The sequence below is a fragment of the Grammomys surdaster genome, unplaced genomic scaffold (genome assembly GCF_004785775.1).
Source record: "Grammomys surdaster isolate TR1022 unplaced genomic scaffold, NIH_TR_1.0 216, whole genome shotgun sequence".
Taxonomy (NCBI): Eukaryota; Metazoa; Chordata; class Mammalia; order Rodentia; family Muridae; genus Grammomys; species Grammomys surdaster.
Genome location: NW_021604661.1, coordinates 1,856,618 through 1,879,949, shown reverse-complemented (window position 1 = coordinate 1,879,949; position 23,332 = coordinate 1,856,618). Strand labels below are relative to the sequence as shown.

The 23,332-nt window shown below is 41.2% G+C and overlaps 1 protein-coding gene across 2 annotated transcripts; it reads left to right on the top strand.

Annotated features, from left to right (window-relative positions):
* The first annotated feature begins 351 nt into the window (after positions 1-351).
* Alas2 (5'-aminolevulinate synthase 2) lies at positions 352-22,467 on the top strand. Of its 2 annotated transcripts, none has more exons than XM_028772626.1 (11): positions 352-414; positions 5,376-5,571; positions 6,265-6,342; positions 7,201-7,311; positions 10,485-10,707; positions 11,245-11,429; positions 14,016-14,195; positions 17,155-17,319; positions 18,422-18,690; positions 19,976-20,138; positions 22,162-22,467. In XM_028772626.1, the coding sequence occupies exons 2-11, from the start codon at positions 5,391-5,393 to the stop codon at positions 22,323-22,325; spliced, it is 1,719 nt and encodes a 572-aa protein (XP_028628459.1). In that variant the 5' UTR covers positions 352-414; positions 5,376-5,390; the 3' UTR covers positions 22,326-22,467. The 2 variants fall into 2 exon arrangements, with proteins under 2 accessions (XP_028628459.1, XP_028628458.1); XM_028772625.1 differs by having other exon boundaries at positions 6,220-6,342.
* The last annotated feature ends 865 nt before the right edge of the window (positions 22,468-23,332 follow it).

Sequence of the window (23,332 nt, the reverse complement as noted above, 5' to 3'; positions counted from 1 at the left end):
CTCAGTGCCTAGAGTGTATTCTAGGTCTGACTTCAGGGTCCTCTCCACGTGGATTTGCCTTTACTGCCCTCCTATCATGGTTGAGGGAACTAAAGGTCAGAGGCACAGTTCTCCAGAAGGTGCCCTGGCTCTATAAGGATGGTCTGATCTCAAATCAAATGAGTTGGTTTTATTACCCCAGAGGGAGAAGAGGAAGAAAAGAGAAAGAGAAGGGACAGAACAGAGGGAATGAGAATGTGGAAGGAGACTACTTTGTTTTTTATCTTTAGCAGAGGCCTGAGATACCTTAGGGCCAAGGCGGAAGGGGGTGGGGTGGGGTGGGCGGGGCTGAGCGGGAGGCTGGGATGAAAGCTGCTTCCCAGCCCAGCCCACAGCACTCACCGTCTTTGGTTCGTCCTCAGTGCAGGGCAACAGGTAAGAGGTACTTTCAGTGTTCTTTCTGGGCTCTCACCCACACTGTACATTGACCCTGGGTGACTAGACCTGACTTTTGACCTTCACAGAAACTGTCCCGTCTGTTTTGGGGTTTTCCTTTCTTTGCCCTCTCTCCCTCTTTTATTAGTTTCTAGTACCATTCATCTTACTTGACTTATTCTCTGACATTCTTGCTTTCTGTTACTTTTCCCTCAAAGGACTACTTCTCGGATCTCCTCAACCCCATTTCTGTCTCCTTCAACTCTGTATCTTAGTCTCCTCTTGTTTCTGTCTCTTCCTCTCCTCTGTTTCTCTAGGAAAGGAATCTTAACATTCCTTCCAAAATTCTCCACGTGCCCAGTCGCTTGACCCTTTTCCTTCTGCTTGGCCTAGAGCAGACTGCAAGGTTTCAGAGCCTTGAGAGTGGGGCTGGGGGGGGTCAGATCCAGGAAAGGAAAACTGGAGGCTTTTGTGTGTGGGGGGGGGGGTGGTGGTTAAGAATGGTAAGGCAAGATGCAGGAATTGAGAGGTTGCAAAATTAGCAGAAATAAAGGAGAAAAGGTGGAAGAGAATTGTCATTGTGCAAAAAAAGCAGGAAATTTGGAGTCTCACTCTTAAGTCACTGTGAGACCCCAGGCAGGTCATTTATCCTTTAACAAGAAAGCCTGCCCAAAGTTCCCACAAATTTCTTAAGTTTTGGTTTTGTGGTCTACATTCTTCTGTTTTTAATTCTCCTATAGTTTTCTGGGGTTGGAAAGAAGGTACTAGGAGGGGAGGTAAGGTCTGATGCTTCCCCGGAAGAAGCAAGGGATTCTTTTCCAGACTTAAATGATTCTTAAAAGCAGGCCACAAGTAATGGGAGCCAGGGCAGAGAAAAGCTGCATGGCTTCTGGCTTCCCTGCTGGGATGGTGGCCCAGCTGATCTTTCTGGCCTATGGGACTGCAAACTGGGTGCTGGCTGACATAAAAGAGAACTGTAGACATACAAGGGGAAAAAAACCTTTGAGCAATGATGCAAACTCCACTAAATAACACTTGTCCTGAAAATTCTCCACTCTCTCTTTGATTTTTCTTTTAAGAATCCTGGCAATATGCAGTGGGGTATATAAATCATTAAGTGGTGGAATGAATTAATAAATGTTCAACAGTACCTCAAATCCAACTTCAGGACATTTGTTGGGGAAAGTGTTGACCATAAAAGATAATTGCACAGTAAAGAGGCCTATATTACTGTAACAGAGTGGCATGGTGTCTACAGTCAAGTACTCAGCTAAGAAAATATGGAGTGTTTGGACCATGGATTCATGGTGGCTAAGTTAGGGGTCTCTGGAGCCAGGGTGCCTAAGTTGAAATTTTGCTTCTTTCACGTAACAGTCAGCTACGGTGAGTTATTAGATGGTTTGGGGCCTCAGTGTCTATTTCCAACATTGTCCTGAGGACTGAATAAGTCTATGTATGTGGAATATTGACAATGGTCAGAGTTCTGTTAATATTTGAATATCAGAACCAGAAGATAAATTATGAAATCTCCAATCTAATCCAATGTCTATGGAGAAAGTAAGGTTCAGAAAAGGTAGAGGGGGACAGGAGAGTCAAAGTTCACACAGTAAATTATAATAAAAGTGAGACAAAAATCTCTTCTCCAGCTTTCCAGACTTGGCCTGATATATGCATAGTGGAACTCTGATATATTTATGATGTGACTCCTTGGCTCCAGAGTATGTTTTGTTTGAGAAAAGATCTGCTACTTAGTCCTGACTGGCTGGGAGCAATGCAGCCCAGGCTAATATGCAATTCAGGATCCTGTTGTCTCAGCTTCCTGTGGTGTTAAAATACCCAGCCAAGAGATACCCAGCAAAGAGCCTATGTTCTTAATACCCTCAACTGCCTGAAATGCTTCTTCTATTCAGCTTTACTCAGTTCCGGCTCCTATGAAGTGTTGTTCTGGAATGGATGTTAAGAGTCCAAATACAAAGTTATGGGTCATAATGCTGTTCAGGAAGATCAGGGTAGGACAAGAGAAATTGTTACTGGAACTTTAAAATAAACTCAAGAATTCAATTCACATTAAGAAGTAATCTGTATTTTTCCCAGGACCCTCAGTATATAGTGGCCAATAGCCACACAAAAATGGTGAGTCCTCTGGACCTTTTCTGGTTTTGTACATGGAAGTAGGCCTTAATCAACCATCATTCCAGAGTAGTACTTTGCCTCTAATCTTTTTGTTTTGTTTTGTTTTGTTTTTTTGAGACAGGGTTTCTCTGTATAGCCCGGGCTGTCCTGGAACTCACTCTGTAGACCAGGCTGGCCTCGAACTCAGAAATCCACCTGCCTCTGCCTCCCAAGTGCTGGAATTAAAGGCCTTTGACTCTAATCTTAAGGGATTCCTGTCTCACTATATACTTCAATGCTATTCTCAGTGTCTGAGAAGGAGTTTGTACGAACCTGCAGGAACCTGAGCCATCCTTCTTGACTCCCTACAGATTGCCAGAGCCAGCCTTGGCCAGATGCTCAGACGTGATTCCAGGAAGGGGTTCTTCTTCTCTCCCACGCCCTGGGTTCTTCTTAGGGAGTAGCCAGACTCTAATGGTGATAAACTCTAGGGGCTTTATCTATGGTCTGCAGGCTCAGCCTTGAGTGCTTTAGCCTTCATGGGCAGGCAGGCAGAAGGGCGACTCTTATTTCCAGATATGAGGTAGGCAATGGATCCAACCAATGGCCTACTAGGTGATAGAGGCAGAAGAATTACCTCACATTTAACAACTGATCAAAGCTAAGACCCAGAAAGGAGAGGTGCCTTGCCCAAAAACATTGGACGAAGAAGCAAGGAAGCCAGAATGTAAATAAGAAAAATCAAACTTTTTATGTACCAGCCACCATGCTGAAAGGTTCACAAGTTTTTTGTTTGTTTGTTTTGTTTATTACATCTAATCCTTCCAACCAGCTTTCTCCTGTTTGTCATCACAGGCAAAAAGGCTCATGTGACCAGGCTCACAAACTAACTCAGGCTGCTGTAACAGCAGGGAGGGAGGATATTCTAAGATGGAATAAGATGACTGGGTTGCTTTGTGAAATAAGAGACGGGTGTTTGTTCTGTGAGATTAAGGAGAGAAAAGAAGTTGTCAATACCATAGGCCCAAGAATTCCTCCTGCTCCCTTGTCCCTCACATAATAAGGCTTTATACATTGAGCCTTTTGCTTTCTTGGCAGAGCTGAGGCTTTAGTCTTCCCACTCTCCCTCCTATCTCTCCTATTTATTGTGCTGTCCTGTATCTTGTCCCTACCCATTGATTCTGGCTCTACAATTGGCTCCTTTTCTCCCAATCTGTTTCTCCCTGTTCTATCTTTCATTTTGGTCTCAATCTTACCTCCTTATAGGCCTCCTCCCCTCCCTTCACCCACCTGTTTCCTTCTTAAATATAGATCTATTATTTTAAATTATGTGTATGTCTTTGGTTCTATCATAGGTATGTATTCATGAGTGCCAAGCCAGTGGAAACCAGAGGCATCGGATCTCCTAGAGCTGGTGTTGCAGGCAGTTGTGATCCATACAACATGAACATTGGGAAGCAAACCTGGAAGAACAGTATTTACTCTTAACCACTGAGCCATTTCTTCTGTCACTACCACTGTCTCTTGAGCTTTCAGCGTTTTTAAAGATCCACTTGTCTTTTTCATTGTTTCTCTCCCACCACCACTCCAGCAGGGTCAGGTTCCCCTCCCTTAAGTCTGTATAGTCTAACCCTTTTATCTTGGTGCTCCAGTTCCCTTGCTGGATTCCTTCCTCTCCTGCTTAATTTTCAGTCTTTATATTACTCTAAGGATACCTGATGCTCCTTTGTCTGTTTGTCCCTCCCTATATGTTCCCTGCTTCTCCTTCTTTTGTCTTATCATCTTGCCCTACTTTCTGTATCTCCCATCATCTTCATGTCTTGCTTCTCAGTATGAGGCTTCTACTCCATGTACCTTTCTATTTCTACCTTGCTCTTCTTCCTTCCAACTCCTATGTCTTTCTCTTTCTCAGTTTCAGGTCTTCCTATTCCACCACCATACTTTTGTTTGCTCTATTCTTTTACCTTTCTGAAGTTGTCTTGATTTTTCCCTACCTCCCTATACTATCCTATTGAAGAGCATAGCTATTCATTAATTTACTATAAAATTCAGCCAATACTCAATGAGAGTTATATGTCATTTGCTGTATCCTTTTCTATTTATTTTTCCCTGTCTTTTCTCTAGCCCCTTTCTTTTCTCTATGTTAGCCTTTGTCTTCTTTACTGATCTACATAAATTATGTCTTCTAGCCTCTTTGGGTCTTATTTGTACCACCTCTTTTATCAGAGTTTAACCAAAAGTAAAGAAAAAATTCCAAACATATAAAAATACCAACCTGGTGGTACATAGCCTGTAGGGCTCATGATTGCCCTTTCCAGTTTCCAGGATCTCCTTAAGCTGACAGCTGGCTTTAAGCTCCTTTCCCTTCTCTGGTAGAGCATTCTCTGGACACAGCATGACTAGCCTCAGAAGCTCCTGTAAATGGCATCTGTTTGCATAAGTGGGTGGAGTCTTCATTTGGTAGAGGATAGCAGTCTTTGAAAGATAGCAAGTAGTCTTAGGTGTTGATCAAAGGGTGGATTGTCAGCTGTCACTCTGTAGCACAAAGTCACTTCAATGATCTTCACAATCACTGAGTAGCTGGTGGCAGAGTAAATCAGAAGCCAGGTTGTCTGGCCTCTAGTTAGAAGTTGCCTGTTTCTCTAGTGGTATTTCTCATTTCTCCCTAGCATTTAACACTTTAACATTTTAACAGCAAGGACTCCTGGCTGAGAAGGATAATGAGGGATCTCTGAGGAAGGCAACTAGCTTTGAGTGGGAAAGTAAAGGCAAAGAATTAAACAGACATGACTTTTGGCTTTTGGCCAGGCTCTTATGATGGAATCTCATCTCTTCCACAATTTCTACAGGACTTTGGGCTCAGGATGGTGGCAGCAGCCATGTTGCTACGGTCCTGTCCAGTGCTCTCTCAGGGCCCCAAAGGCCTCCTAGGCAAAGTGGCTAAAACCTACCAGTTCCTATTTGGTAGTGGACGATGTCCCATCCTGGCCACTCAAGGACCAACTTGTTCTCAAATCCATCTTAAGGCAACCAAAGCTGGAGGAGGTAAGAAGAGCTTATTGGCAAATGGGAATTTCTGGGTCATAAAGACAGAGTTCCAAAATCTGACTGTCATTACCTAATGGCTTGGAGAATTAATGTGAAAATGTCAAGGTACGATGAACTGACCTAAAAACATATGCTCAGGATATTCATAAAGTAAATATAAATTACTCTCTAAATTCCAGGGTATGTATAGAGACTCACATACTATACTTCAGCCATTTTGAATGACGTTAAAATTGCTAAAATCTGTTCTCTTGTACTACAATCCCTTGCCTTTGCTCTTGACATAAAACCTTATCCTACACTATTATCTCCTCTCAATTTTCCCATTAAACACTGAATTTGGACATTATGGTTTTTGAAAATCCAACCTAGATGCCTAGCCTATCCGATACAACTCTTGGTCACATCCCTTATATCTTGTAGGTTTCATTTGTCCTGTGTTCCCTCCCATCCCATTGTTCCCAAGGTGTTATTAGTATGTGCTATTTATCCCTGCTTAAGAACTCTCCTAACAGTGAGACCAGATTGATCTAATTCCTTATCTCTATCCTAGGGGTCTCTAGGATAAAATAAGTCTCAGTAATCACTGCTAATCTGAATGCATAGCTAAGAATGAACGTGCAATTACTCTCTTACCTTGTGTAGACTCTCCATCTTGGGCTAAGAGCCATTGTCCTTTCATGCTGTCAGAACTCCAAGACGGGAAGAGCAAGATTGTGCAGAAGGCAGCTCCAGAAGTCCAAGAGGATGTCAAGACTTTCAAGACAGGTTGGAGTCAACTTCCATCTTATCCAACCTCCATTCCTAATGACTAAACCCACATTATCAGACTCTTGAGCTAGGCAAATCCAAGAAAATCTAGTGGACATTTCATGATGGGAAGACCTGGCCTTTTGGAGGGGAGCCATAATAGGCAGTTGCCAATGCAAACACACGCACAAACTCCCATACCTTACAGCTGTCGGTCTAAAATGGGCCCTCTTCTGTCCCAAGTGCCTAAATGGAATCCAAAAGGTTGGGATCTCAATTTAAGCAAACCACATTGTGTTTGTATTAAGGAAAAAGAGAAGAGGGTAGATACTTCCTTTAGTTTTGATATACATAGTGCATTAATTAGCTTTGTTTCCCACCTAATATATTTTGCATTATCAATTTTATTAAAAGAAATTCAAAGAAAGTCTTGTTTTCAACAAAACAATCTTTATAAGGGTATAGAATCCAAGGACAACCTGGGCCGAGCACCCAAAACAATTACACTTAAGCGATAATCATACCATTGGCATCTTTCACAGGCCACTTTATCACTAAAAACAAATCAAATTAATAAAATTGAATGATGTTCAGAAAAGAAGACTAACATGTACTCCCAAGCACAGTGGCTAGGGTGCATAGGCTGGTTACTTTACCTAAAGGTCAATGAAGTGTGAGTCAACTTAAAGAAGGTTTTGGACATTCTAGGCATTGCTACTGGGGACACAAGTGGATGATTACTTTGTAGACAAGTACTCCAAGAACCTTGTGTACTTTCTAAATTTGAGTTTCTATACATTACACCAAACTAAAGAGGACAACAAATACTGTCTTGTTTTCTCTCTTCGTACCAATGAGTTCCATATTCCTTATCAGATCTGCTGAGTTCCATGGATTCAACCACCCGAGGCCATTCATTCCTTCGTTTCCAGGATCCAGAGCAGACTGAAAGGGCACTTCCCCATCTGATTGAGAACAATATGACTGGTGAGTTTGCCAAGATGGGAATGAAGGGTGTAGGAACAGGGCAGTAGCTTCTGAAAGTGTGTGGGACACAGAAGAGAGGAAATGTAAAGACTTTTAAAATGTAAAGAGACTTCAGAAGGAAATCTTAGTGCTGGTGTTGCTGGGCCTGTGTCTTCTGTAATTAAGTCACTTCCCTCAAACACTTAGTCATCTATGATAAGAAAAATAAAATGCCATCTACAGTAATGTGGTGTTTCTAGTTCATTCTGATGTCTCATTAAAAATTAGGCTTCCCTCCACTATTTCTTTCCCATACTCCCTGAAAGTTTTTCACCCTTCACAGATTCCCTTTCTGTCCCTTATGTTTATTTTTCATAATGGAATTCACTTTATTTTTCTAATATAGGAATAAAAAAATATTTTTGACCGATACAGGAAAATAAAGAGTAAATTACTATCTACTATTAACTTTTTGTTATATTTTCTCCCAGACACGCCTTCCTATGGCTATACACACACAAAGGCACAGACCCACGCGTGCGCGTGCACACACATGCACAAACACATACACAGAAAGAGAAAATTTCCCATCCATTCTCATTATCATAATTACTGTCTGCTTTGTCCACTTACCAATGTGACCTCATATCATTTATCCCTTTGTGTCCATCCACACAGAGCTGCACAATCACTATTAATGGTTGAATCCTGTTCCATGGTGTGAATACATCATTATCCATGGAATCTAGGACCTATAATTCTGGTTGTTTCTATGGCTTCTGTATTCTTCTGGCTTAAACTACATGTTAGCTTTACATCCACATGAATACACCTACATAAAATCCAATAGTTTTGCCTTTTTCATTATCCACACCAATGTGTCACTTCTTTGCTGGGCATTAATTTGCTATATAGCCTTGGTCTAGCTAGCTGTTCTTTTCATGTCCCAGTCACTTTATCTGTCACACAAAGATACTAACAGAACTCTCCATATAAGGTTGCTATTAGAAACAAACAAAAAAAGTAGCATCTTTAAGAGTTCTGGAAGTAGGGTTTGTATGTATTGGGCATTCATTAATACCAGCTATGATAATAAAATAAGATACTATCTAGTTATAATCACAACCAGTATTATTATTATGCTTCTCATGATACTTTAATTACCCCATATCAATTATCAGTGTTGTCCTCAGATTCTCACACCTCAACAACAAAAGAATTCTAAGCAGCACTCTACATATGAGGACATGGAAACATAAGAGGATTCTTTTAAAACCATTTTTTGACCTTTATTTTGGTTGGCATCCAAAGTAATAGGTTTTACAAGGCATCGCCGTACATATTTGTTATTATATTTTATTCTCATTTGTCCCTCTCTCCTCTTGGTTCCCCTTCTTTACCTAATTAGCCTTCTCTGTTTGCTGTTCCTATTACATATATTCCTTTTTCTATTTTGACCTACAAACATAAACACTATATATACAGTTTAAATTTTAAGTCCCATATATATATATATGTATATATGTATATGTATATGTATATGTATATATATATATATATATATATATATATGTATATATATATATATATATATATGAAAGAACACATGCAATATCTGTTCTGTCTGGTTTAAATTGTTTAACATAACGATTTCCAGCTCTAGCTGTTTTCCAGAAAATGTCAGGATTTCATTTTTTATAGCTGCACAACATTACATTGTTTTATATGTACCACATCTTTATTATTCATTCATGTGTTTATGGACATCTAGGCTGGTTCTATTTCCTAGCTATTATGCAGAGTGTAGCTATAAAGATGAATGTGTAAGTATCTTTGTGGTACGATGACTTGGAGTCATTGGGGCATATGATCAGGAGAGATAATTCACATAGGACTGTTTTTAATGGGTTCTTTTGAAAAGTTTTATTTTTATCATTTAAAAATTATGCATGTGTATGTGCATGCATGCACATGTGTGCTAATGCCCTTGGAGACCAGCTGGGTCGAATGCCCTGGAGCTGGAGTTACAGGCAATTGTGAGGCACTTGATGTGGGTGCTGAACCAAATTCAGGCCCTGTACAAGAACAGCATGCACTACTGACTTATCTCGATAACCTCTTATTTTTCTGAGAAACTTCCTCGCTGATTTCCATACTTACTGTGCCAGCTTACATTCCCACCCTTGGTGTATAAGATTTCCTCTTTGCCCACATGCTCATCAAAATTGGTTGTCATTTGTTTTCTTGACAATAGCCACTCTGACTTTAGTAAGATGGAACTAAAAAGCAGTTTAAATCTGCATTTCCCTGATGGCTACGGGTGTAAAGTAGTCAGTGTCTATCTGAACTTCTCTTTTGAAAATTGTCTATTTGGTTCATCAGCCCATTTACCAGTTGGATGATTTGTGGGGTTTGTGGTGCTTAATTTTTGCAGTAGAAAGGATTCATTGCTGGCTTAGGATCACATAACTATCGGGTGAGAAGAGACATGACTAGAAACTAGATCTAGCAATATTCCTTACTCTGGGACTGAAGTGGTAAGTCCTGTAAAGCATCTTCCACACTGACTCTGGAAAGAAGGATGAGGCCATGCTAAGAATAGAAAGCCTGAGTAAATTTCTGAATGCATTACTGAGTTAATGAGTAAACAGAAGGATGGTTGAATAAAATAACAGAGGGCTAATTTGAACCAAGGTTGGGGAACTAGCTCAGTGGGTCAAATGCTTGCTGTGCAAGCCCAACGGCCTGAGTCTGAATCCTCAGAATCCACACAAAAGCCAGATGTAGCACAAGTGTTGATAATCTCAGTGTGCCCCGACTGAGAGATGGAAGGTATAGATGGGAAAACTCCCTGGAAGCTGATGGGCCAGCTCATCTGCAGTACACCACGGTGAACAAGAGACCCTCTTCTCAAATATAGAAATAGGGACTGATATCTGTGGCTTTTCTCTGGATCCCACACATGCTCTGTGGCATCAACACACCCGCATGTGTGCACACACAGAGTTACAGACACATATTGCATTAAACATTAGAAGAAAAAAGTCAATGAGGACTAGTAAGACATTTGTTGAGCAAATAAATGAATAGATGAGAAGACAATGAGAAAACTTAAAATCAACAACATGGATAAAATAAAGACTACCGAGGAAGCGATTTGAGTTGAATTATTATCTCTATTTCTACTCCTGCAGGAAACCAGGCTTTTGGTTATGACCAATTTTTCAGAGACAAGATCATGGAGAAGAAAGAGGACCACACCTACCGTGTGTTCAAGACTGTGAATCGCTGGGCTAACGCCTACCCCTTTGCCCAACACTTCTCAGAGGCATCTATGGCCTCAAAGGATGTTTCTGTTTGGTGTAGTAATGACTATTTGGGCATAAGCAGGCACCCTCGTGTCCTGCAGGCCATACAGTAAGTAGAAGAATATGGACTATGAGTTGTGGGTCACATATAAAGATGTAGAGCCACGCTAGCAGTGGATACCTTTGGTTCTATAGCCACTTCATTTGTACAAGGTCCCCCCAAGTGTATCTACTCCTCAGATATGAACTAAGTCAGCCGACACATTGTGTTTGATTCATTATTGGTGTGAAGGATGATAATAGAAACTAAGAAAGACTCACTGACTTCATGAGCTAGAAACCAAAGTTTAGAATGATGTGAGAAAGGGAGGAAGGGAGGAAGGAAGAGAGGGAGGGAAGAAGGAGGAAGGAGGAATGGAGGGTTTCCTTTAGATTTTCCAAACTACTCAAATCACTTCTACTTTCTAACTCCATTCTAGGGTATTCCTATGTGTCTCCTTCTTTCCTCTACTTTGTAACCAAGGACAGCCTTTACGCAGGACCATTTATATTAGTACTGACCACATTAAGGAAGGCTTTCCTATTTTCTCAGTGCCTAACGAAGTTATGTTTTGTTTTTCCTCGTCTTCCACTTTCTCGGGGCCAGAGAGACCCTGAAGAATCATGGAGCTGGAGCTGGGGGCACTCGTAATATCTCAGGTACCAGCAAGTTTCATGTGGAGCTTGAACAGGAGCTGGCTGAACTACACCAGAAGGACTCAGCTCTGCTCTTCTCTTCCTGTTTTGTGGCCAATGATTCTACTCTCTTTACACTGGCCAAGCTTCTGCCAGGTGAGCACAAGGTGTGAGATGGCGAGAGCTATATTCAAGGCTGGGATCCTGCAATAGAGCATCCAGTCTCATTGGATGCCCCCACGCTTTTGAGCTCGATTGTTTCACTTGTTCATCCTTTTTGCCTGATACACATAGACCTGACAGTGCATCCTTATATCCCTTTGCCTTTACTCATTCCAAACCTAGGTTGACGGTCAGCACCTTCATATCTGAGGAGTAGATACACTTGGGGGACCTTGTACAAATGTCAGAGCCTAACATTATAGAACAGTAACACCATAAATTCATCATTCTCTAACACATACAGTCTTTTGTCTCTACAGAGCTTTTAAAAACTTTTTTTTTAATCTAAAAACCTCTACCTCCATCCTTCATTCTTACCATAAAACCCACATGCTACTGCAGGAATAATATACCACTGAATACCTTCTCCTTACTTATTGACATGAAACCAAATCTAGCTGTACACCAATATTTCTTCATTATTTCCCTTTACTGTGAAATATATCTCCCCTCTTTTGCCTACAAGCATCCCTTCACTGATACACCAGAGGCCATCTTCCCATATCCCCACTCTCTAGTACCCTCAAATACCTTCCATCAGTCAGAATCTTAAATGGATACAATGTTCCACATCTTTGTCAATCCTGGGCTCAGGGAGAAGCCACTAAAATGTCACAGCCCTTAACCTCTACTCAGAGCTTTTCAAGTCTCTGGGACAGTTTTGTCAAGTCCTCCTGTCCTCCCTCCTTCCAGCACATATCCTTTCCTCCTACCACCCTGAAAGTAGAAGACATCAGACAATATTATCCTCAACCTTGAGCCACAAAACACCTGTCAACTTCCATGCATCCCCAGTTTTCATTCACTCTTTGCTTCCTGTAACAGTGTGGAATATGCCTTTTTCTTGTTGACTGTTCTTTCTACGCATGTGCTGGTCATTGCCCATGATCCACTCGGGAACTTCTCACTACCCCCCTCTCTCCCCCCCTCCCGCCCTCCTCTCTCCCCCCCACACCTTGATCCCTCCATATCTTCAGCCATTCACTTTCCTTAAATAAGTCTCCTGCCTCAACCCCTGTATTACTCTTTAGCTCCTGGCTTGTCTCTGTCCTGCCTATAAAAAGCAGACTGCATGAGAAAAGTCTTTGTACTTGCTGTCTGCTACTTCAGTGCACACTTAAAATGTCACCACCACTTGAACACTTTTTCTTAGGTCATCCAGAACCCCTAAATACAGTTAACATCTTGGGGATTTCTTTCTGATCAATTCTTTACTCCTCAACCAATAGAACCCAACACTTTTTCATGTCTACTACCACCATTCTAGTCTAACCAACATAATTTCCTTCATTTCTTCTTTCCTCGCCTACAATATACTCTTCATATATTCAGCACAATGTTTCATTATATAAATCTATCAATGTTTTTACCCTGTTCAAAAATACTTTAATAGACTCCTGTTACCCCTAGGATCAAATGCAAACTCCACGTCATGGCTTCTAGCTAAACTGGATCCTAAGATGAGCATCATAGATCTGATCTGTAATCACAGTACTTGAAGGCTGAGTGCAAAGGACTACATAGTGAATTAAAGGCTTTTCTGGGCTATAGAATGAGATCCTAACTTAAAAAAAAATGAATTCTGTTATACACATATCTCTTAAATCTCATCTTTTGCCATCCTTCTCTTACTCTTTCATTCATTTATAAATTAGTCACTTGTTTATTCATTCACTCACTCATTAAAAATGTTTCCTTAGCAATATTGGTGCCTTAAACTGGGAACAAGGGATATAAAGATAAAAAGTCTTGGGCTTTGATCTCAAGAAACTTCCAGCTAGACAAGCCAAGTCGTGGAAGAAAACATGATTCATTTTTCTCAAATAGAAGCTGTCCCTTACTTTATTGAAGGCCACAGTTCTTCCTTAATATCTGTGAAATTTGGAGGTTCTTCCACATTCCCTACTTCCCTACATACATACTTTCCAGTATGACCCAGTAAAAATCTCTACATTCTTCCTATCCGAGAGAAACCCATTTTCTGGTGCTTAGTTTTCTTTCCTCTGTAGTAAACTGGTTATTGTCTGCTCCTTTGGCTGGGAACCATCATGATCATATAATCCCAACAGTGAAACCTAATAAGTATCCATCCCTGTAATTATAAACATTTAGGTACTACCTGGAAAAGATAAAGTGTCAAGTAGACGAAGGAGAATCTAGCATCAGTCCAAGTCTGCAAGTATTCTCTGAGATTAATCCTTTTCCAACCTTTGATTTTTCCAAGTGTGGAGAATAAAACTAAAACCTGTCATTGAGAAACTCAAGGTTCCTGGGAAACTGAATTTCTTCCCCCTCAAGAAAGTCAGAGGAAACAGTCAGGCATCCTTGGAGGGAGTTTCTGGGCAGAGGAGTTGCAACATGTATGATGTGTCACAAAGGTTTCTAGAGGAGGAAGAAAAAGACTAGGTCTTCTGAGGGGAAAGGGAGTAGGTAGTCTTTCCTCTCCTGCCAGGTCAGACTCGAAGAGTAAAGCAAAAGTACCGAGATAGACGCTGAAGAATTACACATCTGTTTCCTCAGAGTGTGAGATCTACTCAGATGCAGGCAATCATGCCTCCATGATCCAAGGCATTCGCAACAGTGGTGCAGCCAAGTTTGTCTTTAGACACAATGACCCAGGACACCTGAAGAAACTTCTTGAGAAGTCCGATCCCAAGACACCAAAAATCGTGGCTTTTGAGACTGTTCACTCCATGGACGGTATGTATACATGTGTTCGAGTACATGTTTACTAGTATTGATACCTCATGATAAACATGACAAGCCCAACTATTAGTGTGCTATATAGTTATTCATAGTTTATATATTTTAAAACACTAAATCTTTATGATGATTCTATGAAGTAGGTTCTATTATTTGTAATAGGCGTTATTATTTATTATAATTAATTATATTAAGTAAGTATTAATACTACTACTATTATTGTACTCGGAAACTGAGTCATGAACAAGTGGAGTCACAGAGTCATACAGGTAGTAAATGTCAAAGGAGAGGTCACTATTACATTCTTACATATAAAGAAGCTAAATCCCAGAGAGCACTTTGTCTTACTCCTTCATTTAGTTGATGGCAAAATGATTATTCTCCTACTAGGATATAAAACTCTATTTCCTTGCATGGCCACTTTTCATAAGGAATGATATTCAAGTCAGTCGTGGCAATGTCTAGTCTTTACAGCAGCAAATTTTATAAACTCTTGCCTAGGGTTCCATGTCTGACATATGTAGATTTAAATCCCACCCTCGATACATATTATCCAAGTGCGAACTTGGAAATTCTCGAATTCTCTGGGCCTCAGTTTTCTCCAGGGTAAAATGTCTGGCTGTAGAATTATAGGTGATCTTTTCCAGACTTTTTTCCTGAAGAGGAGTTTTAGAAAGGAATTCACCAAATAAATGGGCCAAAAGCTTATTTTCTTTAATGAAAAATAAATACTTCCCCCAAGTTTTGATCCATTAAATTTACAGTACAATATTTTCATTTGATTCCCGGTGATGATGCACAGGATAGCCATAGGATGCAAGCTATGCAGTGCCTTCACATCTGAGCTTTTATACTGCACTTTTAAAAGCATTTTGAGGAAAAGGAATGGGCGTTTGTTTAAATACAGACTCTTTTAAGTTGTATATTTCTTGCTATTTTAAAAGGAAAATTTGTGAAACGAAGTCTTGTTAAATGTTAAACTTTGAAATTTAAGACTCCAGATTATTACGGTATTATCCATTACCCAGTTCATAGATTTTAAAAATAAATTACTTCTGACAAAAAAAAAAAAGAAAAGAAAGAATTATAAGAGATCAAAGTTATTGCATTTATTATTACATTTTAACAGAAATAAATGATTTTATTCTCCTACTTTCTTTCTTATAGCAAGTGAAATAAGGTCCAGAGCTGTATATTGTTGGTTCTGTGCACCAGAAGTCATGTGGTTCAGGGATCTGTTTCTAGCTTTATTTAAAGGAAGAGGTTTTCCTCTCCTTTCAAGGTGCCACTTTTCCAACTGAAACAACAGAGGAAGGACCCTTAGTATTCCCTGATTTATAACCACAAGCATCATAAGCATTGTGCAATCAAAAATGGCCCACATTGAAATCCTACCATAAGCATTTATTAGCTTGAGTAAGTTTTTAAAGAATACTTATTATTATTGTATATGATGTGTATATGGAGGCCAGAGGATAACTCTGTGGCATTGGTTCACTTCTTCCTTCTTGATTCTAGAGATCTACCTCAGGTCAAGAGGCTGCTCAGCAGGCCCTCTCACTGGCTCAATCTTCTCACCAGCTCCTTGTGCGAGGTTTCTAAGTTGTTTTGTGTTGCAGTTGGCTTATTTGGAAAGTGCTGGTAATAATAATAGACTAGCCCTGAACACTAAATGAATTGACGTACATAGGGAACTCACTGTCACGTCCACTAGCATATTTCTACAATCATAAAGAAAGAAAACCCAGCACTTTGGATATTTTTAACATGGAATAGCTATTCAAATTTTTCTAGTGGGAATTACGGCCCGAAATCACACTGGTTATACCTGTAAATGAACTGCTCCTTATTTATTTATTCTGGTGGAAATTACCTAACTGGTCAATTCAGAGATGGATTTCTCCTTGTGAAATAATGCCAGAACCATTTTGAACTGTCTTGTCTCAGGTTTTATCTCTGGTTGTTGGCGGTCCTCATGTTTTCTATCTTCTCTTAACCCCACAGTCTTTATTCCTGGCCTAAGGAGCCCTGTTTCCATCTGAAGACGTTTCTTCTGTATTACAACTCTCTTTACCTCAGCAATTTCTAGGGGGTGGAGGGATAGTGTCTTAGAATATTAACAATGGCCACAAAGCCTATTCAGATGACATCTCAAATAGCATGGAAAACAGTAAATATGTATAGACTATGAAATAGCTTCTAAGTTGCTACATTGTGACTGAGCCTGAGGGAGTGCTTCCTCAAAGACAAATCACCTTCCCAGAGATACTTTCAGGAAAGTCAATAATACAAAACCACAAAGAATCCTGAGATGAGACACAAGAGTACAGACAAAGCATGAAGAAGAAAGGAATACACTGAGAAAAGGATCAGAAAGACAGAGCAGAGGGAGAGGAGAAGGAATGGAGAGATAGAAAAATAGAAACAAATATGGATATGATCACAAAAAGAAGACAGTGACAGAAATACAAACCAGACAGAAACAAAGAGGGCCTGAGAAGTGTAAGAATATGGATGGCTTATCAGTTGTCCCTGCCCAAGGGGCTGAGTGGCTCAGAAGTAAGGACTGTAGTAAGCTGGAGCAGTGACTTTTTTTACATTAAACACAGGTATCAAGACTGCCACCTCTAGATAGAAATGTACTAACTCATATGGGAGGAAGGGCAGCAGAGAATTTGAAAACAATAGAAACGAAGTTGTCAGAATGAATTAAAAATAATGACCAGATGAGGAAATGCAAGGGGTCAGGGAGAACACAAACATGAAGAATTTGGGTGTGGGTGTGGTTCATGAGGTTGATGCTTGGAATACTCCCAAGTGTTGGTAGACACCTCCTCCTTGTGTACAATACCCTTTTCTAAGTCAAAGTAAGCTTAAGTGAGAAGAACATTCCATACAAGAAATAAAGCTGGGGAAGGGTTATGACTTCCTAGTCCTTTCCCTTGGCTTTTCTCAGGTGCCATCTGTCCTCTGGAGGAATTGTGTGATGTGGCCCACCAGTATGGGGCCCTGACCTTTGTGGATGAAGTCCATGCTGTAGGACTGTATGGACCCCGGGGTGCAGGGATTGGGGAACGTGATGGAATTATGCACAAGCTTGACATCATATCTGGAACTCTTGGTGAGTGTCTCAGATAAGGTTATTAATATTACTGTGATGAAATATGGCCAGAAGCAACTTGGGGAGGAAAGGGTTTACATGGCTTACATATCCTAAATCACAAGCCCATTATGCCAAGGCATAAACTCAAACCAGGTAAGAACCTGGAGACAGGAGTTGATTGGGAGGCCATAGAGGGAGTGTTGGTTACTGACTTGCTCCTCATGGCTTGTTCAGCCTGCTCTCTTATAGAACACAGGACCATCAGCTCACAGTGGTATTACTCACAAAGGGCTGGACTTTCTAACATCAATCACTAATTATGAAAATGCTCTATAGACTTGTGTGCAGCCCAGTCTTACAGACACATTTTCCTTCCTCTCAGATGACTCTTGCTTGCATCAAGTTGACATAAAGCTAGCCAGGAGTGAGCAAACATTGGCATATAAGGACTTCCCCTATGTACAACGTGGAGAAGCAACCCCAGCAAACCTATCTCCTCTTTCTGTGTACAGCTCCAGTTATTTGGAAAGAATTTATAACTCTAGGCTTTTTATTTTTTAATTTGGCATGAACCATTTTTATTTTATTTATTTTTTGAGATTATAATTTCATCATTTTCTCCTTCTTCCCCCTCTTTTCTTCAAATCTACCCAGGACCCCACCTTGGCATTACTCTGTTTTAAGGATTATAGAAATGACATAAAACTCTTCATTAAAACCACAGGCTTTTATCCTACCAATTCATTTCTTTCCCATCTCACTGCAGAGTCACCAAGAAAGTCTGGAAAAGTTTTTCTAAAAGGCTCCTGACCTGGACTGAACAACTGGGTTCAACCAGAATAAGAAAACTGTTTTCCTACCCACCCAGCTCTGAGCCTCATTTTAGTTATTCTCCCAAACCAAGAAACAGTCTCCACCCTGCTTCTGCCTATCTAGTCACCACATATGGCAGTATGTGACAGTCCTATCTCAGAACTACAGAAGCATGGCTCTGATATGGGCAGGAGAGATGTGCAGAGGACTAGGAAGGGAGCCTAGAGCCCCAGCTTCTGATATATCTGCCTGTGTTACCTTGGGCATGATCCTGCTCCTCTGGGGACTGATTATTGCTTGTTTGCAGGCAAGGCCTTTGGCTGCGTCGGTGGCTATATCGCTAGCACTCGGGACTTGGTGGACATGGTGCGCTCCTACGCTGCAGGCTTCATCTTTACCACTTCACTGCCTCCCATGGTGCTCTCTGGGGCTCTAGAATCTGTGCGTCTACTCAAGGGAGAGGAGGGTCAAGCCCTGAGGCGGGCACACCAGCGCAACGTTAAACATATGAGACAGCTCCTAATGGACAGGGGCTTTCCTGTTATCCCCTGTCCCAGCCACATCATCCCCATCCGGGTGAGGACTCCCCCATTCCCCACTTCCCTGTTCTTGGAACCTACCCATTTTCAACAGACTGATATCTGTTCCTTCAATCAACACTATGACCCACCCACAAAACACACACATACATACATACACACACACACACACACACACACACACACACTATTTATTGTCACCTTTGTCCCCTGCTTTGAAAAATCAACCATTATAGATTAACCTGTCATTTTAACATCAAACATTACCCCACTATTACTAAAATGCTCTGACCCTCACAATATTGAGCTTATAATTTGGCAGTTTTCAAATTTGTGTTTATAAAAACTATTAGTAGGTCACAAAATCAGTTTAGTGGGTTATAGTTAGCCTATAAACACGAGGGGTGGGGAAGGAATAGGAAATGCTGGAGCATACAACACGAAGTAAAAGCTATCAATTTGATCAGATTTTTATCACACCTGATTATACTGTAAAACATACTTGTTACTAACAGTTGAGGTCAAAACAATACAATGAACAGCCATATAAATAGATGGTACTGTAGATCACTAGCTCTGCTTAAACGTTTCTTCTCACTTCTAAAATCAAGTCATGCTTCTTTCTTAAATGGCATATATTTCTGTGAGCCAGTTAAGTCAGGGTGTGGGAAAGATACAACAATTTTGTGGATGAGAAAGAACAGTAATCTCTCAGTGTCCATGGAGGATTGGTTCCAGTCCTGTCCATGGCCCATAACAAAATCCATTAAATGCTCACATTCAGCTGTACAAAATGTGTTACAGTTCCATATAATCTATTCAGCCTGCCAATATATGTTTAACCATCTCTAGATCACCAATAACACCAAATTCAAAATAAAAATGACTCAGTAGTTAAACTGTATCAAGGAGAGTCTGTACATTAAAGATATTTAAATTTTATCTGAGGCTGGTTGGATACTTGAACAAAGAACACAGAGGGCCAACTGGGTCTAACTATCTAATGTTTAAATTAACCTAGTGACAGCAACTCAGAACTGCCCTGGCTTTCCAATCACCCCAAGTTAAGCAATGTGCTTACTGTACAAATAGTATCAAGATAAGATGCCAGCTCTATCCCTCCTACACATCTCATTGCTGGCCCTGGGCTCCCCCTTGATAGAAGATTGTGGAGCTGTCACTGCCTAAGCCCTTTATGAAAAACAATCTGTCCCCAAATTCAGTGGTGCCTTAATCTGGTTTGCTTCACCTGCTTAATGGAGTTAGGGGGCAATTGTGGCCCCAAGCTAAGAAGTACTGAAAGCTCTTTCCTTTGAGTCCAGGTGGGTAATGCGGCACTCAACAGCAAGATCTGTGATCTTCTGCTCTCCAAGCACAGCATCTATGTGCAGGCCATCAACTACCCAACTGTGCCTCGTGGTGAGGAGCTACTGCGATTGGCCCCCTCCCCCCATCACAGCCCTCAGATGATGGAAAACTTTGTGGGTAAGTCCTCAGCATGGGTGTCTACACTTTCCGACTCCTATAAGCTCCAGGATCCAAAGAAGCTGGGAGAATAGGCACTAGGGGTCCTGACTCTTATCTAGGTGGCCAGAGCTACTAGGCTTGTATGAGTGGGTGGTTCAGACGCTTGGGCCTTTGTGTCCAGTCCCTTCTATAGCTCTGGGATTCAGTTATAGAACTCTCGGAGCTTAGGTGTCTGATGTTCGTGTTTGCAAGAAAGATATACGAGAGACATCGCCCACTACTCCACCAGTCCCTTAATCCCATAGCCAACTCATCCTGAAATCCTGCGCCTCCTCTCTTCAACCTCTTTCAAATATACTCTCATTTCTCTGCTACAGTTTCATGAAAATACATCCATATTTCCCCTCATTTTTCTTGCTTTTCTTTTCCCTTTCTAAAATGTTCTCACACCAACCAGCAGAGGGATTTTTCTAAAACCCAACAATATTGTTCCCTCTCCTAAAGCTCTCCATTGTCTGTCACATTCTTCTAAGGTAAGGTACTCAAGATGATCCACAGGGCTAAAAAGATGGCTTAGAGGTTAAGGCTGATCTTCCAGAGCTCCAGAGTTCAATTCCCAGCATCCACATGGTGGCTCATAGCCATCTATAATGAGATCTGGTGGCCTCTTCTGGCCTGCAGGCATACATGTAAGCAGAACACTCTATACATACTAAATAAATCTTTAAAAAAAATGATCCACCAGCTGAGAAAATATATCAGAGCTTAATGTGTGAAATGACGACAAATGTACATAATATATAGTTATAGGTTAGAAGTACATGCTAAACCATTTTATACTAATAAGGATGTTTAGCCCCAAATTTGTAGAGACCGCTAGATTACACAACAAAGTTGAAGCTCCCTAGTATGACATTCAGTGCTTTCCACCTAGTGCTGCCCGTGTCCTGACCTGGCCTCTCCTCTTTTGCCACAGGCATTTTGTTTTTCTAACTATGTCCAATCTGTCCAAGTTCTCTCATTGTGCTCCACTCTCTTGACTTCATCACCCATTATCCCCTCTGACTTCCTTCCCTTCATCTTCTAGTCTCAACTCATCCTTTCAATAGATGTCTATCACATTCTTATTACAGGCTGGATACTGAGCTAAAGATCTAGGAATAGACAAAACACAGAACCCTTTTCTACTAGAATTAAGCTTCTAAATTCTAGTAGAAGGAGGTAATCAACTTTAAAAAAACAATTAGCATTCTAGTTCAAAGTATTAAGGGAAAGCAAAAAGCAGAAAGGGGGAACAAGAAGTGCTATGGGCAGGTACTGGCTTGGAGGAGTGGCAAGAGTAGAAAAAATTAAGGTGACACTGGAGAGAAGATCTGAAGGAGATGGTATTAACAGTTTAGTTGTGTCCGCGTTGTTAGATGTATCGAATTAGGCAGTCAAGCAGAGACGCTATTAGACATACAAGTCTGGAAACTGAGTCAGAGTTCTGGGGAATCTGGCAGCAAAAAATTCAGTCATCTGCACACAGATGGTGTTAAGAACACAAGACTAGATCATACCAGCAAGAGATGGGCAGAAAAAGGGCTAAAAACAAATACCAGCCACACACCTGAAGTACTTCCTACAGATGGTCCTGTTCCCTCCTCTGGGTCCCTAAACATCCCAGAAAGCGCCCCTACCCCATCTCACAACACTGATGGGGCAGTATGATTCCTTTTAGTCTTGTCTTTAACAGGTCAGGATTTTCTAAGCAGAGAGATTGTTAGGCCTACACGTCCTTTATGTAGGGAGAGATACAGACTAGCACAGCATGGTTTTAAATCATGTCATAGGCGTGATTTCCTGTCTTTTATACATCCTAGGACCCACAGACAAATGGTAGCATTCATGGGTCACACTGAAGAAGACAAGTAAATCTACTTCTGGACCCAAGTTACCTCAAAGGATGGAGGGAGACGAGACCTCAGTGCCTCTGTAGCAACACGGGTTTTGGAAGACCAAGTCTAACCAATTCTTTCCCTCTTCTCTTCTTCCCTTTCAGAGAAGCTGCTGCTGGCCTGGACTGAGGTGGGGTTGCCCCTCCAGGACGTGTCTCTGGCTGCATGCAACTTCTGTCATCGTCCTGTGCACTTTGAGCTTATGAGCGAGTGGGAGCGATCCTACTTTGGGAACATGGGACCCCAATATGTTACCACTTATGCTTAAGGAGCCAGCTGCCTTGGATGCCAACCCCACCTGCACTCCTCCTGGGGCTGGGCTTCCTCCTGCTCTCTGCTTTGCTGTGTGCTTCTAGCTGACTTGATTCTAAAAATAAAGAGCAACCTGAAACATTCGTGTACAAAGAGCAGACAATTTGTACTATACTGACTCACTCAGACAAGTCCAGCCTCATGAGGAAACCACAGATTACTTGTTGGTCTGACCACTCTATTTTACTGATAGGAAAAGCCAGATTTAGGAAGAGGAAAGAAATGCCCCTAAACTGTATCAGAAGCTGTACAAAGAGCCAAACCCCTTAGCTAACCTAAAATGGCTTTCCCAATAGTTTTGACAAAAATACAGGGCTCTACTCTTCACTGGGAGACTTGGAAAGCTGAGCCCCAGGTAGCTTCTGAGGTCAGATGATAGAGTAGGTCTCAACTAAAGACTGACTGTTCTTTGGGAATAATGGCTTCCCCACACCAAGAAATCTTCCAGAATGAGGAATGGATTCTTTTTTGATCCACTATCCTCTTTTTCTCCAATACCATCTTACAGGATTTACTATCCTTTCTCAAGGTGAAGGAAAAGGCTTGGCTACACTATACAATCAATGTCTTCACAGCAAGGCTCCCAACAGAGAATTAATAACTCTACTGGTCAGGGTGGTCATCTTCCCTGAGACTTATGGTACCTCAGAACCTGGACCTCTGAAGGCTGAAAGAGCAGTTCTTTCTCTCTAGTGATTCATCTGTAACAGCTGAAGAACACACTACTTGGGAAACTCTTTTAAGAATACACACCCCCCACACCACAACCATCTTCCTCACTGATCCAACCTCAGAGTAGCAGATAATCCTGAGTTCACCAGACCTCTTCCTGAGGAGGACAGCTCCTGCCTCCACCATGCTGCCTTGATAGTACCTCACTGGACTACACGAGCCCAAGCAAGCCTCATACTGAGAGAGCCTCTGACTCAACTTTTTAGAGTGCATCTAAAATATCCACTCAAC

Excerpts from the sequence above, each read along its gene's own strand:
- Alas2 (XM_028772625.1), top strand. The coding sequence starts at position 5,391 with ATGGTGGCAGCAGCCATGTTGCTACGGTCCTGTCCAGTGCTCTCTCAG. Across the intron at positions 5,572-6,219 it reads GGCAACCAAAGCTGGAGGAG|ACTCTCCATCTTGGGCTAAG; the intron begins GTAAGAAGAGCT and ends TACCTTGTGTAG. Across the intron at positions 18,691-19,975 it reads GCCACATCATCCCCATCCGG|GTGGGTAATGCGGCACTCAA; the intron begins GTGAGGACTCCC and ends CTTTGAGTCCAG.